Here is a 15,610-nt window from a genome sequence, read left to right as displayed (position 1 = left end):
GACAGGGGGCATGCGCGAGGGAGGGGGTGGGCTGGGGGGGATCTTTCCTGTTTAATTACTACCCATCATGCTTTGCTCTTAGTGGTGCCCTGGGGTCAGAAAGTCCGAGGCACGGACTGGGCTTGGGCTGAAACCTGGGGATGGAGCCATAGGGGGCTCTGAAGAAACACCACTAGCACATAATAGCAATAATATATTGCAAAGAGGCAGGAGGCTGAACAGAGAGGCAGCAGCTGGGGGCAGGGCTGGGACTTGTCTCCTCAGGGGCTGAGTGTCAGGGCATAGGCTGGCTCTGCGGGGTCAGAAGTGGCCTTTGGAGTCTCTTTCTTCTCTTCTTTAAATGTCTCCCACAGAGGGGCTTATTCTTCCTGCTCCATGAGAGTGCGGGGTTCCCTCTCCCTTCCTCTGCCACTCTCCCAGGGTGTGGGTAGAGCTAATGCTCCCCCTCCTGCTGCCTTCTTGGGCTGTGGGGTAGAGGCATCAGCTCTGAGGCCACCGCTAGGGGGTAAGAAAATAATTCATTTCTCATGCCCTCGCTCTGGATTTGTGCAGCATTTACTTCAGCCTTTGCCCTTGGATGTGGCTCCAGGGATGGAAGTGAGGGGATGCTCAGGGCTCGATCCATGGTGGCCTTGCTTGTGCTGGATACAGGAGGGATGGAGATGGTGTCGGCTGCCTGCTGGGAACTGGAGGAGAGCACAGGCACATTCAGCACTAGGCACTGCCAACAGGAGGGCGCAAGCACATCTATCGGACACAATATGCCAGTGGCCTTTGGACTCGATATCTCTCCAGTGCCCCTTCAGTCAATGTTTCTTTGCCTTGCTGTGTTCAGTGAACAGTGTTTCTGGCCTTACCCCATTTCCAGGATCCTCTCTTTTATCTCCTTGAGTTTACTGTTGGGCCCTGGTGCTCATTCCTGTCCCATGTAGCAATGATATAAGTCAAAGAAGGTGCAGCAAGGGGCTAGGAGGGACTGTTCTCCCTGACTGCTGAGTCTGATTCTGCTCCATGCACCATGGCCAGCCAGCCATGAAGGAAGAGCTCCTCTGGCAGAAGGCTGGGCCTGTAGGGTTAATGTGGACAGTGGCAAGAGGACTGGGGGACCAGTGGGAGGCTGTTTTCACTCAAAGGAGTGGAGAATCCAGTTGGCACCAGTGTCCCCAGTAGGCCTCAAGGCCTACAATTTTATATGTGGACCCAGGGACCTCCCTTCATCTCCCCTTCCCCGTTGCTCAACCACCTGCTCTGCCTTATTTGCCTGGTGTTGCAGGGAGCTGTTGGGTATGGAGGTCTCTGCTCAGCTTGGCACCTGTGAGAGGCTCACCTGCCCTTGCATACTTTATTTTCAGTTCATTGCCTTGGGTAGGGAAGGGCACAGTCCCCAGAAAAGAGGGAGCCAGGATGTGCTATAAGCACTGGAGATCCTTTCTCAGAACCAAGTATGACTGAGGCAGTGACAGACCAGGTACAGGCAGCCATCCCCCTACCAGGGAAGCCTGGGCCAGAACTGGTGCACGTGCCATAGAGACTGTGCTCCTGCCCTGCTTTGCCCCTGCCATGGCTCCCCCGCAGCACTTTAACAGATGGTGGATGGAGGAGACGATGAGATTGTTCCCAGGCGCCCCTTCACACTGCAGGGGATTGGGAAGGCTCTTGGATAGACGCATGTTGTGGGACCTGGCTGCCAAGCCCACCCTCCTGCTAGCCACCTTCACTCTGCTGTACAAAGCTGATCTCTGTCGCTTTTCTGACAAAAGCTTCCAGAGCTTGTAATCAATATAGATATATATATTTCGGCCGGAAATATATATATTTCCTTTACATGGTTTGTTCCCCTTGAATAAATTAGTTTGAACTTCAATTTCTCATCCATTTGTGGCTTTTTTGTCTGGGACAAAATATGACCCTGGTTTGAGTGTATACTTCTCAACTGATGTCCAAGGAGCTGCATGGGTATCTGTCTGGCCCTGTGAATTTATTCCCAGCCAAGCTAGAGCCAAATGGAAGCTGGCACAGACTAGGCCAGGGCATGTGGGCCCCACACAGCATGGGATACCTCCGCTGTATTTATCCTGCCGGTAGAATTTTTTAAAATAATAGCAATGTATGAATAACTGCAGCCGTCAGACACGATTACAGAGTGAATCAGCTACTAGCCTGGGTGGGAATAGTTGATAACATGCTTCACTCCACCTTGAAGTTTGAATACCCAAGAGTATGGGTATTCCCAAGAGAAGGACCAGCATGCACAGATCCCCAGGGAAAACTGAGCTGGTTTTCCCATCTTGCCACTAGATGCCACCCTTGATCCAGTGAAAGCTTTCATGAAGGGCCAGGCCTCTTAGCTAGATGAGCACACTGTTTATTACATCTTCCCTTGAGGGTAAGAGAGGTGGGATCCAAAAATCAGTGAGGAATTTGCAAACAGCACCTGTTTCTGAAGGGATAGGGCTACGGCAGGGAGGATTTAACCACAGGGGCACTGACCCTGCAAGAAATAGGGGCCTTCTCGGGGTTCCTGAATACCCTCTCTACCTGTTGCCATTAACCCCTTGAAGGGCTGTGCTTTGAAAAGCAGCTGACCACACCTTCCCATCTGAGCCTCTCCCTGGAGTGAGTTGCTTATGGGGATGGGATTTTGCCCTCATACCATACGTGGCTGCTGTGTAACACCCCCTACATTCCTGCTGCTCTCTTTGTATCACACCCTTCCCCAGTGCTTTCCCAATGGCATTGGAGAGCACAGAAGAGGAGTTTGAGAGCAGGAAGTCTTCAGGAATAAAGGGATGAAAAGAGGAGCCACATGATGACACAGCTGCAGCCCTGCCTGCCAGGGAGAGGTGTGAAGTTATGGGAGTGTTTCCCAGGGGAACTGGCAGAAGTCACTGTGGGTGAGATGTTGGAACAGAGCAGTGGAGAGTCCACAGCAGAAAGCAATCCACATGTAAGTTGGGAGTTGGATAGATCTTAATGGGCCTTTTCCAACTCTGATTTTAATGGCCCTTTAAAACTCCTTGAGTAGTTTTTATTTCATGCTTGGCTAGTCCAGACTCCAAACAGGCTTCATTCTGCGTTTAATGGCCAAAAGAAGTTCATACTGAGTGTTGATGGTAATTTCTAACCTCACCCTTACACAATACTTAAAAAAATTAATATGGATTCCTGGCTTGCTTTGGCCAGCCTTTTAGTGTATTCAGTAGCCAACCCAGACAGAGAGTCTTGTTAAATATCACATGAAAGTAGGTCAGCAGGCTTTTCAAAACTGGTGGGGACATGACCCTTCAGTTGAAGGTGTTGCTGGAAGAAATTTTCTAGGCCAGCGTCTCTCAAACACGGTGTCTGTCCTTAGAAATCATTGACCCCTGCTGTTACAAGGTGTTTTGTAGTTGCATACAGGTAAAAAGCCAATAGGTAAGGTGTCAGTAGATTTTTTTCTTCTGCTGAAAAGTATGTCACGGATCATATTCTTTTCTGAGCAGGTTCCCCAAGGTCACAAGGTGCTGGGCAAAAACAAGCATGTGAAATGGCAACACATGCTAAGTATTGCAGGGTTTTACTAGCATCACCAGGCAGATTTCCAGGAAAACAATGTAAGTGGTGACTGCGTTCAGCAATTGCCCTGTTTCCATAAACTCTGGGTAATGCCACTCATGATGGTTTCAGCAGGATCTAAAGATGAAGCCAACTGAAAGTCAATACAGCTCCTGGAAGGACGGTCCTCTCCTCTTCCCACCCAGTATGTGATCCACTCCCTCCACCACTTGACTGAGAGAGAAAGCTGAGGTTCACGGATGCATATCGGGTCTGACTCCTCCACCAGCCAAGGAGCTTCCAACTTGCTTCAGAGACCACCTCAAGGAGGGAAAGAAGAGCTCACTCTCTGTGGTCCATCCTCACCAATAGCAATACCAACATGGGAACGATCCATGCCAGTGGGAAGCCAACTGGGGGCACCAACCTCTTCTTACATAGGCCCCAAACAGGCAGAAGGTTCAGACTTGCAGCCCTTACTGACGTGGGTTGAGTGGCAATCAGGTGTGTCCCCATGACTAGCACGGCCCCCACTGCTGTGGTACCCGAGGAGCTCACCATGTGTAATGCATTTATGTCCACCCTAACCCTAGCAGAAGCAAAGTGCTGTCGATCTTTTTTTACAAGAGAGAACTGAGGGGGTGGACAAACAAATTACAGTGAGCTAAAAGGGAAGAAGGACTTACTGCAAAGCAGCTGCTCTTCAGTAGCTGTCCACCATACTAACTTCTTATTCCCATTTCACTCAGGGCAGTCCTATAGTGGTTTCACTTTTACTTACCACAGAGCAGGGTCAGGACAGTTACTGTAGATGATCTGATGTATGGCAAAACTTTGCCCCACTTTAACTTGCTTGAGACACAGAGACCTAAGTCAGTCCAACCTCTCCTCCACCCTCTCTCCCCCTCCCTTTCCTCCCCCCACAACATACTTCTCTCCAGGGCTGCTGCTTAATTGTTGTCCCTCCTTCCTCTTCCCCTTCCCAGCAGGGCACCAAGACATTCCTGCATTATTCATCAGTTATGGATGAACCCATGGTATTGCTCTTATACCTAATGGGCTTTGTGTCAGAATTCAAGTACTTCCAGAATAAATACAGGCAATTTCTGCACTGGAATGAGCAGGCTTTAATTGAAAATTGCTTGAGTTAAGGAGAGGGATCTCTGTCTTTTAAAGCAGAAGACATTTCATGGCAGAGTAACTAGAAAAAAAGCTCCTTAATATCATTTCCTACTTGCTATTGACTTGTCATGGACAGATTTTTTAAAGGAATGCAGCATCCAGCCACTCTGGTCTCAGCTGGGTTTAGGGTGTCACCATGGTTCTCAATGGGAGTTTGGGGATAACGAGCCCCTTTGAGAATCTGGTCCTTTATGACAAGTCTATAGATTTTTAATGGAATATTTTTAAGCCACCTAAACTGTATAGGGCTGATTCTGATGCCACTCACCCAGGTTTTCTACTGGTGTAATTTAGCTGATGTTTTTGGGAGCTTCTGAGAGCTTGGCACATTGGAAAATCAGGTGGGTGACTCGAGACCCTAATATGGACATAAAAGTCTAACTCCAAGCTCCTGCGTGTGACATGGTTGGTCTGTCCTCAGCCAGTGATCCTGGGTCTACTTAAATGCACGTAGCAGGTGCTCTGTCCTTACTGCCGTGAGGAATACCCGCAATATCAGTCGTAACCTGTACTGCTTTTCACCTTGATATAATTCTTCACATGTCCCAAAAGGTCTCGGTGTCTCATTCATTCCCTGCTGTGTGGACTGCTCTCAGGAAAGTGGAGCTGTGCAGAAGAGCAGCATGTGTTTAACCACTATCAGAGGCTTGGAAGGGACCTTTTGGGTCATCTTGTCCAGCCCCCTTCACAAATGCAGCACGCACTTATCCTAAACTATCCCTGGCCAATGCTTATCTGACCTTTTCTTTAAACCTGCCAGTGAAGGAGATTCCTTGACCTCTTTAGGCAATTTGTCCCATCACCCTACTGTTTTTGCAGTTGAGGACAAAAAGGCATGACTCTAGCCCACGCTGCTGCAATAGTACAGAATATGATCATTCTTCTTCCAGTATTAATCCCAGAAAGACATTCTTTCCAGTGGCTACATAATTAAACACTACCTAATTAAATTTCTTAGAAGCAGTTGAACAGGCAGGGCTTAATAATAGGAGTGATATGAAGGAACAGCTGAAAACCACCAAGGCAGAAGAGATCATATGAGCATGCCTCTGCCTTTGTAAGCTAGCTGGGGTCAGTCCCTGTCTTAAAGGCTCTGTGCTTGCCTTGGCAGCAGCCAGATGGACCCCTGCAATCAAAATGAGCCCCACTGAAATGACAGAGGCTCCATACAGTTGCTCTCCTTTGCAAATTTAAGTTTAAATAGAGCCGGAGGACAGAGTAGCAGTGACTTGGCCAGACTACCGAGCTCCCATGTGGCGAGCTCAGGAGTTGTGCTATCTGTAAGTGCAGACTTTGTTTCCTGAGGCCAGATCCTCAGCTGGTGTAAAGTGGCTTCAGTGGAGCTACATGTGCTTTTACACCAGCTCATTTCTTAACCTGTGTTTATTTTCAGCACTTGAGGCCTGGAGGCATGGGGGAGGCAAGGGAAACAATAACCAAGAAATGTGAAATGATCTCTAAAAAGGGTTCAAAACCACTTTGCTCTCTATTCTAGTGCTAGCTTGCCCCTGATAACAGTACATCCCCCTCAGGCCCTGTCCCTCCCCACATGGACACAGAGACATGATTCAGGGCTTTGGTCAGTATATAGCTTTTTGAGGATGCAATGAACTGGGCTCCCACCATTTTCCACGGGTCCCTGTTCCTCCAGGACCTCAGTCTTTTCCTGACGGCTTATATTCCTGGTGCTCCAGTGCCGCAGTGATGGGCACACATCCAAAGCTCACTGAAGTCAGTGAGACTCCACAATGGATCAGACCCTCAGCGTCTAGCTAGGTTGGTTCCCAGCAGGTTGATCTGGTGGCACAGCCTGGCTGGTTGGTGGTGGGAAGCCCTTTTCCCTCACAAGGCTGTCCTGAAAGCCCAGGGGCTAGCTAATCAGGCAGAGTGTTTTATTTCTCTCGACATCCTGGCTGGCTGACCAGGCCCCCAGATTCATGGGGTATGGTGACGTCCTCACTATTCATCATGGTCCTGCATGGCGGCTTCGTGCCTCAGACCTGCTGACATGCTCCCTGATGTTACCTTCACACTCTGACATGAGATTTCCCTCTGCAGCAACATTGGCCGGGTAGAGAGAGAGGATGCACATGTGTGTTGGGAGGGGAGAGCTAACATTTGCTGTCTCTTTAAGGATGCTCTCCTGTTGCTACTTCACAGAGTTCAGAGCAGATAGCTGTTTGCCTTAGCAAGAGTAGGGAGGAGGAGAGGCGGGGGAGGAAGAAAGGCGGGAGGATACTAAGAGGAGAGATTGGCATTTTTGCATCATTTTCTTTAAGTCACAGAGCAGCCGATAAAAAAAGTCTGGCTGGCACCATACATCCCCACCCCCACATGCCCTGAACGCACCTCTGTCCGAGGGGAGACACCCCCATGCTGCCTTCAAATGCACCTGCATGCTGCATCTTGCTCCCACCAGCCAGATCCCGTAGGAGCACCTCTCTCCCCTTGCATCAGGGCTATTCTGACTCTTGCTTTCTCTGAAGGCAGCCACAGCAGCAGTGATTTTAGCCACGCAGGAGCTAAGGAGGAAAACCCCAATACCTCAGGACAAAGAGCCCTACAGGTAGGCAAGCAGGGCTGCAGGGAGACACAGAAGCAGAGCCAGGAGCCACCGGCATCTGCTCCCACTGCTGGCCTCTCCCCAGGGGAGTGACACACCATAGGGTTGCAGTCACTAGGAAATGCCTCCATGTGAATGATGGGGAAACCTTTCTTCTGCTGATCTGCTCGTGAGAACGTCGCTCTGCCTTGACTGCCAGTGAGAGAGAGGGAGGAGGGGGAGGAGGAGGAGAGGGGGAGGGAGAGAAGAAAGGAGGACAGAGAGAGAGAAAGACAGACAGGGAAGGAGGGAAAAAGAAGGAGATGGCACTTTAAAAGCTGGCCCTGGCAATGATCACCAGAGCAGCCCTGAGGAACCTGCCGGTGCCCCCTCCTCAGCCATCACCCAGCCAGTGAGCCTCCTCGATGGAAGAAGATTTTGGAAGCCCCAATGCCAGTGTGATTGGGGAGAGGTCTCTCCCTGGCGGGAGCAGCTGGGTGGCCGCCTTCCTCTGCTTCATCATCCTGCTGACTGCCGTGGGGAACTTCCTGCTCATCCTGCTCATCTTCACGCAGCGCTCCCTGCGCAACACCTCCAACTACTTCTTGGTGTCCCTCTTCATGGCCGACCTCATGGTCGGCTTGGTGGTCATGCCGCCAGCCATGCTGAACCAGCTGTATGGCCGGTGGGTGCTGGAGGGTGAATTCTGCTCCATCTGGTACGCCTTTGACATCATGTGTTGCAGCGCCTCCATCCTCAACCTGTGCGTCATCAGCCTGGACAGGTACCTGCTCATCATCTCCCCGCTCAAGTACAAGCTGCGGATGACCTCCTGCAGGGCCGTCTGGCTCATCTTTGCGACCTGGACCTTAGCCGCCTTGGCCTCCTTCCTGCCCATCAAGATGGGGTGGCACGAGCTGGAGTTTGAGATCACACCACTCAACATCACCTCCCACATGGAAGAGGACCAGTGCAGGCTCCTGGTCAGCTTGCCTTTTGCCCTGATAGCCTCCTGCCTGACTTTCTTCCTCCCATCTGTGGCTATTTCCTTCACCTATTGCCGGATCCTCCTGGCAGCCAGGAAGCAAGCGGTGCAGGTGGCGTCGCTCACCACCAACGTGACCTCCACCTCAGATGATCCCACACAACAGGTAAAGAGGCTTGATGTGTGGGGGCATGATTTTCCTAGGTGCAGGCAGTGGAGTCTACTTGACCCACAATCCCTGTGGATCTTGGGCTCTGCCTTCCTAGGAAAGCTTGGGGCTCTTGCTATAGTATCCACAGTGGTGGGGACTGCAGGAGGTTGATGGCTTGCAGGCTCACTCAAGTGATGGACTCGCTCGGGCTGGTAGGAGCTGCACCTTGGCAGCACTGTTCCCTTGGATCGCCGGTAGTGGAGAAAGGGGAGCTGGTACGGTGAGAGCCAGGTGGTCTGGGCAGGAGAGGGACGGTCAGGACTGACCCACCTGCTGTCTGTCCCTCCGCAGCAGCCATCGCCAGTTCAGAAGCAGTGCTGAGGAGCAGAAGCCAGCAGCTAGAGCAGTTTCCTTAGCCGAGACAAGCCTGATTTCCCCCCTGAACTCTGCAAAGGCACTTATATCTCTGGAGTGGAAAGTTAGAGAGACTGATTATGGTGCAAGCAGGAAGCTCAGGGAACGAAGAGTAACTTAAGGCTGTTGAGAGAGGACGTGGAGAAGGGAAAAAGCCAGGAAAATTCTCCCCTTTTCCTTTCCCTGTATCTGTTTCAGGGAAGGGGACAGGTTGTTATTCAATCTCCTCCTAGGAAAAATCTTTCTGCTCTATGCCTTTCCTACCCCACTATTTCCAGGAGTTCAGCCCAGCAGGGGAAAACACCCACTGATTCAATGGCAGTTTGGGATCAGGCCCTAGCCCTTGGTCAGCCCACCCCAGGCCTTTGAATAGTTGCCCTGCAGCTCTGCCTGTCCCCGGTTAATGATGCCCGGGGGCTCTGAAAGGAATCTGCAGACTGGTCAGGGGCAACCTGAGGAGAAAGCTCCTCCTGAGAGTGGTGGAAAGGTGTTTGTTGCTGCTGCGGTGGTGTCAGGGGCCTCGGGGGTGCTCCCTGCCATCAGTCCTGGTGGGTGGAGGCTCTTTGCTGTCTTCTAAGTATGCTGGGGTTTGTCAAGCTGAGGCAACCTGGTCAAGGTTTCTTTCTGCAGCCCCGCCAGCCTTTGCTATCCTCCTGACATACACAACCTTGGTGTTCGGGACTTGTGGCACCGCTCGCTGCAATGCTGATTTTCTGGTCATGGGAAAAGGGTAACGGAGAGGCAGGGGTCTGCTTCTGTCCCATGCTCTGCTACTGACTTGCTGAGAGACTCTGGCAAGTCACTTCCTCTCCCTGCGCTGTCCGTTCCCCACCCCTGTAAAACGGGGATGATGATAACCTGGTTTCCAGGGTTGTGCTGAGCCTTCACTGCTCCTGCTCCTCAGAGAGGAAGTGGTACGTAGACATAGGCTTTATTAAAGACCACCTAGTTCAGTCCAAATGCCTTTTGTGTTGCTGCTTCCCTGACATCTCTCTGCACTGCCCTGCTTTCCCAAGCGCCTGCAATAGGTCCCCATTGCCCCACAGGGCCTGGAAGAGAAGAACTGCAGGAGCAGGTGAGGCGCAGAACAGCATCTGCACCCCTGCTCACCTCTTCAGGCAGGAAAACTCGACAAAACTCCCTGGGGGGGCCTGATACTTTAGCGCCTGCACTGCAAAGTGCTGATGAGGGCTTGGTCCAGAAAGGTGCTGACTGCCCTCCATTGCTTGATTATGATGTGAGTTGGTAGGGCTCAGCGCTGCCTAGACCCAGCTGAGCACCTCACAGGATCAGACCCAAGGTGTTAGTAATGAGATACTAAATGTGGGCTTTCTGCCTTCACCCTCATTAGCCTCATTACCACCAGCTGAGCACTATGTCTGGCCAACCGACACAACCTTGTTCATTGTGCCTGAGGGCCTGGGCCTGAGAACAAGGCACCCTGGGGTAAGCGAGGTGTGAACTTATCATTGAGGAGCAGACGAGTGGTAACAGCTCAGGTGTTTTTACTCCATGGTAGGTGTGAGGTAGGTTGTCTTGCAAACCAAGCAGCGTACCTCATGCAAACTCATTCGTGTGCCCATAGCGTGAGAATTGTAACGAGGGGCAAATGACCCATATTTGACCATATGCTTGTGTATCTATAATATGATGAGCCTATGATGGTTGAGAAGACCAATGGGAATCCAGCACAAAAACGGGCAGCTCTTCAGCCTCTGTGGTGCCTTCCCTGCCACATCATGATTGCTTAGTGGCCTGTCCCCAGTGCCCCAGCCGCGATGGGATCTGGTCCAGCAGATGACGCTGCACCTGTACCTGAAGCGGGCTCTAGAAAAAGTACGAGCAACCAAGGCCAGTTAGTCCCTCCCCAGTTCAGGGGAGGTGGGAAGAGGTGGAGGTTCCCCACACTTCTTTGCTCTTGTCTGAAGAGCAGGGACTGCCCCCGTGCAGTTGGGCCCTTGGCTCAAATGCTTACTGTGTCTGGTCCTGAAAGACAAGGTACAGTTCATGGGGTATGGTGATGTCCTCACTATTCATCATGGCCAAGTGAAGGATCCAAGCAGGATGGGATGTGGGTGAATCAGACAACACTGGGTTGGGGGAAGAGGGGCTAATGGACAAGGGTGAGAGAAGCTGGCCCTGATGCCATCTAGATTGAAACCAGTATGGGGTGACCTGCACCTGCTCTACTGGACCCAAACCTCCTTCACCACGCTGACCAACGGCAAGCATTGGTTTGATTGTTATTAGCTGAAAGGGTCCTTAGGGAAGTAATGAAGATTTCTCCTTCCCCTTACACCAGTTTTATACTTGGGGAACTCTGCTGGATTTGCTGGTGTAACTGGGCAAAGAGTCCCTCTGCAGCCAGTTTGCCTCAATGTCTTTGGAACAATGTCCTTGTCTGTGTGTGTGCATGTGTAGATCCCCCTACTTTCAGCTTCTTAGCTTCAGTGCTGGACTATTTATATCTAGGACTGAAGAAGGTACAGCTTCATTTCTAATGACTGAGACTTCAGAAATCAGGAAGAGGAAAAATTATCTGGAGGGCTTTAAAGACATTGTCCTGAGTCTCTCCCTCTCTCTCCTTCATGCAAACACACAGAGACTTGTACACTGGATTCACTGCAAATGTAATTGTTGCTGACTTCAGGCCCTTCCTGGCTCACTGCTCTGGGCTGGATGTTTGGTTTCTCTCAGATATGAGTGAATTCTTTAATCTTTCTCCCCTTCATGATGATCAAAGTGTGTTGGGGTCAACGTATGGCATCCCAGGGCCTTCCAGGAATGACTGCACTCGTTACAGACAGACAAAAAAGAGAGGATAGTTTAATGGAACACATCCATCATGAGCAGGGAACCTGATTTCCTCTGATTTAAAAAAATCCCCAATTTTCAGTTAAAAAAAAAGTAATCCCACATCCACATTTTTCCATGATTAAAATGAAACACCACTATCTATATCTATATATTAACAGTGTTTCATTTAAAGCACAGAAAAATGTGGATTTGGGTTTTTTTTTTAAATCAGAGAAAACCGGATTGCCAACCATGAACCTTGCAAATCTCTCTCCACTCTCTCTCTGGACACCCTGAAACCCCCCCGCCCAGGAGGGTGTATTGCATGTCTACAGCACCTTGCACTTAAGGATCTCAAAGCACTTGATTAATTATATCTCCAAGACTCCTCAGGGATTGAGTATTTAAAATCCCCTGTTATAGATGGGGAAACAAAGGCACAGTGATTTGGTGACTACTGGGAATGGCACCCAAGGGCCCAACTGTCCTGAGATGGGGCAGTAGGGACTCTTTAGTTCTGGCCCCCTCCTTCTCCCAGTCCCCTGCTCACATGGGGCAGCTCCCTGAGGTTTCTGGGGCTGCAAGAGCAGACCAGATTTCACTTGGAAACTGGGGGTGCCAAGGAGATTTGCTGACCAGAAAGAGCCTTGCTCTCTCTTGCTCTCGCCCCCTTGCTTGTTCAGCTGTGGAGAAGGGAACAGCAGTCACAAAAATAACCGTGTGGAGGAGGAGAAGCTGTCACGCCCATTGTTAGGGAGCATGGAGCTTGATGCCGCTCTGCTTGGTGCGGCTTGGTGGCAGGGAAGGGATAGGGAATGACAGCAGCCTCAAAGCACTGGAAACCACTTTCTTCCCCTTTTTAGAAAGAGCCTTCCCCTGTTGCCATCTCCTGGGATCTGCGGGACGTCGGCAGGCTGGAATTAGCAAGAAACAAGGTACCCGGTGCTGAAGAGCTGGATGAGGGTAAAAGGCAAGTGGGAACCATTTATCCAAAGCCCCCTGGGTTCTGCTGTGTGCCTTTAGTACATCCCACTCAGCCCTGGGCTGCAGTGGCAGGGCTGTTGCTGGGCTCTGTACTAGCACCACCCTATTTGTCTCTGTCAGGAAATCTAATTAACCTCTGAGCTGGGTTCATTAGTAGTTGCTGTGAGTAGGGACTGGATGGCCATGCATGCACCAGATTTGTGACAGGTGCTGAACACTGAGATGAACAATATATCCTCAGGTCTGCCACTGAAATACAACGTAAGAGAGATCTCCCTGCTCAGCTGCTTCCAGATGTCACAACCCTCGCTACCTTTCCTGCCCGGGGAACTTAATTCACCAACTTGTCTAAAAGGAATGCAGTAGCCAAACTAGGACCTGCAACCAGGTCAATGGAAGTAGCAAGAGGAACCCAGATGTGGCACTATATCCTCAGCAACACGTGTGTGTGAAAGGTCTCAGCGTCAAAAGAGGACTTTTGGCAGAACGAAGGTGCCAAAGTCTAGAACTGCGGCTGTGAACATCTACCCTTAGCTGCTGCCCACCCCTGCGGGTGCCTGAACTCCAGCGGTCACAAACTCCTGAAAGACTATTTCAAGCTGGACATAAGGAAAAACTCCTTTACTGTCTGAACCCCCAAGGCCTGGAACAGACTCCCCCCAGTGGTGGTGAAGCACCTACTCTGGACACTTTCAAGAAACATCTGGATGCTTATCTTGCTGGGATCCTTTGACCCTAGCTGACTTGGGTGGGGGGCTGGACTCGATGATCTTGTGAGGTCCCTTCCAGTCCTAATGTCTATGAAATCTATGAAACTCTGCAGGTGCCTCCTGTTTGATAGGCACGTTCCCCAGGTGTCTTTTCAAATGCCCAGATCTGCCCCACTCTTGATGTGCCTGGGCAGCTCAGTGCCCCATGCAGGCCTAATCCAGAATTGAGGCAATCTTTTCAGGATCCCTTAGTTCAGTAGGTGTCATCAGAGCTGGCCTACCACAGGACTGGGAGCAGGCTCCATACATGATGCAATGAGGGGCACTACTTGGTTTTAAAGTGGGACAAGAGAAGAAGCTGCCTTCTCCCTTTATGCAGTAGCCTAGGGCCAGACTCCAAGAGAGGCCTACTTGAGGGGATGTGGAGTGTTGTCCAGCTTAAAATTTAGATGGGAACTGAAATGAAGAACACCTGGGTTAGACATTGAAGGTTCTCTTGGTCTAAGAGATGGCGATTCCTCACAAAGAGCATGCTGAGCAGGGAACGCTTTGGCCAGTGGGAAGTGTGCTTGACGTATCATTCTCTCTCCCTGAGAGAGACGCTATCCTGAAGTGTCTAGATGTTGGACTTCAAACATGCCACTGAGGCCTGGATGTTGACCACGTGCCTGCTTAGCTCACCGCAATATAGTTTTGCTGAAAAGTGAGATATTCTTAGCAGGCTTCCTCCCCCCTGTTGCAATGGCAGATATTCTGGTACATTCAGAGATCTGGGAAATTCGTAGCCTGAACAGACCTGGAGATGAATTGATGGGTAGATGGAATTGGTCAGTAGTGCAAAAGTGGATGGGATTTATCACACGAATGATGCCATCCCACACAATAGCTAGTCCTGTCCGTCTTCCTAATCACAAGCCTTTCTAATTGTGTGTGCGTGCATGCATGCATGTGATATACTTCACACAGATGGGAAGAAAGCATGTGGAATGAAAGAGAATTTGAAACGCTAGAACATGACCCTGTTCGGAAATCTTATTCTGCCTCCAATATTTTGTCAGTTGCTTGCAATTACCGGCTGAATACCTCCTTTCTCCGAGTGAGTGGTTGAACCCCTGCATGTATTTTTATAACCAAAATGTGGCTGAATTTGGGTTCATTTATAATCAGTTTCTGCAGGCAAAAGTAATTGCTGCTAAGTCGAACAGATTTAATTCCTCAGTAATAGTCTCTATTGACCCTGGATCCCACAGGGAAAAGACAAACTTAATTGCCTTTAAATACCTTGACTTAATTTGTTGTTCCCTCCCTCTCTCTCACATAAAGAGCTGGGACTTGCTGACCCAGCCAACACACTTGTGGGAGATGAGAAGTCATGTCGTTTAGGAAGAAGAACGAGGAACAGGAACTAATATCAATGTTGGTGCCTTTTCTGAGGCATCAAACTCCACGAGCAATCACATTTAAAGGGCAAGATCAGCAGTTCCCAAATGGGGGGCCGCAACCCCAAATGGGGTTGCAACATCAGCAGATGGGGTTGCGGAGGTGGGTTGGGAGGGGCCATGCTGAGGAAATGGGGGTCCTGCTAAGGAAAAGTTTGGGAAACACAGGGCTAGATCCTCCCTTTGCATAAATCACACAGCTAAAGAGCTGGCCCAGAATGGTTGTTGGAGCATGATCAGCAATTGCATGGACTGAATTTGGCCCAAAAAGCAGCTGGGGGTAGGGGTGGGCAGGAAGAAACAATCTTCAGCACCACGGAGAGCAGGGAGGCCACAGACTGGACCGGGGCATGTGGCAGTTTGAAATCAAGGAGCCTGAAGCAGGTGCTTGGGGTTAGATTGTGTTCAAGCTGCCTCACTGAGCGAAGGCCTGTTGCAAGCCACCATCCTACTCCCAGTTAAACCAGTGGCACTAAAATGGGGCTTTCAGATGGGCCTGGCTGAGGGATGGGAGCTGGTCTCTTGCAGAAAGAATCGTGTCTTTGGCGCAGCGGAGCCGTCATTTGCATCCAGCCTCAACTCAACTGGAATAAAACGGCAGGCCAAAAAAAATGAGATGCAAAGCAGAGAGCCACCGGGGTGTTACACTGGTAATGGGAATTTGTTTGTGGAAGGGAGGGCTGATCAGCAAGCTGTGGCTTATTTCATTAAGCCAGGATGCTGGCAGAATGATTAGTGACTGCTGAGCTAGACAGAAGCCAGAGCCAGTCCTGGTGTTTGTGAACTGAAATATGTAGGGCCCTGTTTTTAAAAAATGCAATGTTGTGGCTGCACTGTGAGGCTAAGCTGCTTCCCGGTCAATTCTTCCGGAGA

The 15,610-nt window shown here is 50.4% G+C and overlaps 1 protein-coding gene across 1 annotated transcript in view; it reads left to right on the top strand.

Moving 5' to 3' along the window:
• The first annotated feature begins 7,547 nt into the window (after positions 1-7,547).
• Positions 7,548-15,610, top strand: part of HTR6 (5-hydroxytryptamine receptor 6) — a 16,758-nt gene continuing 8,695 nt past the window's right edge. Inside the window, exon 1 of the mRNA XM_019511906.1 lies at positions 7,548-8,409. Within this exon, the coding sequence (XP_019367451.1) occupies positions 7,684-8,409 (726 nt within the window). The 5' untranslated portion in view covers positions 7,548-7,683. The remainder of the gene's footprint in view (positions 8,410-15,610) is intronic.

This window comes from Gavialis gangeticus, unplaced genomic scaffold, assembly GCF_001723915.1.
Source record: "Gavialis gangeticus isolate Ggan-Ray unplaced genomic scaffold, GavGan_comp1, whole genome shotgun sequence".
Lineage (NCBI taxonomy): Eukaryota > Metazoa > Chordata > Crocodylia > Gavialidae > Gavialis > Gavialis gangeticus.
This window is presented reverse-complemented; position numbering and strand designations above follow the sequence as displayed.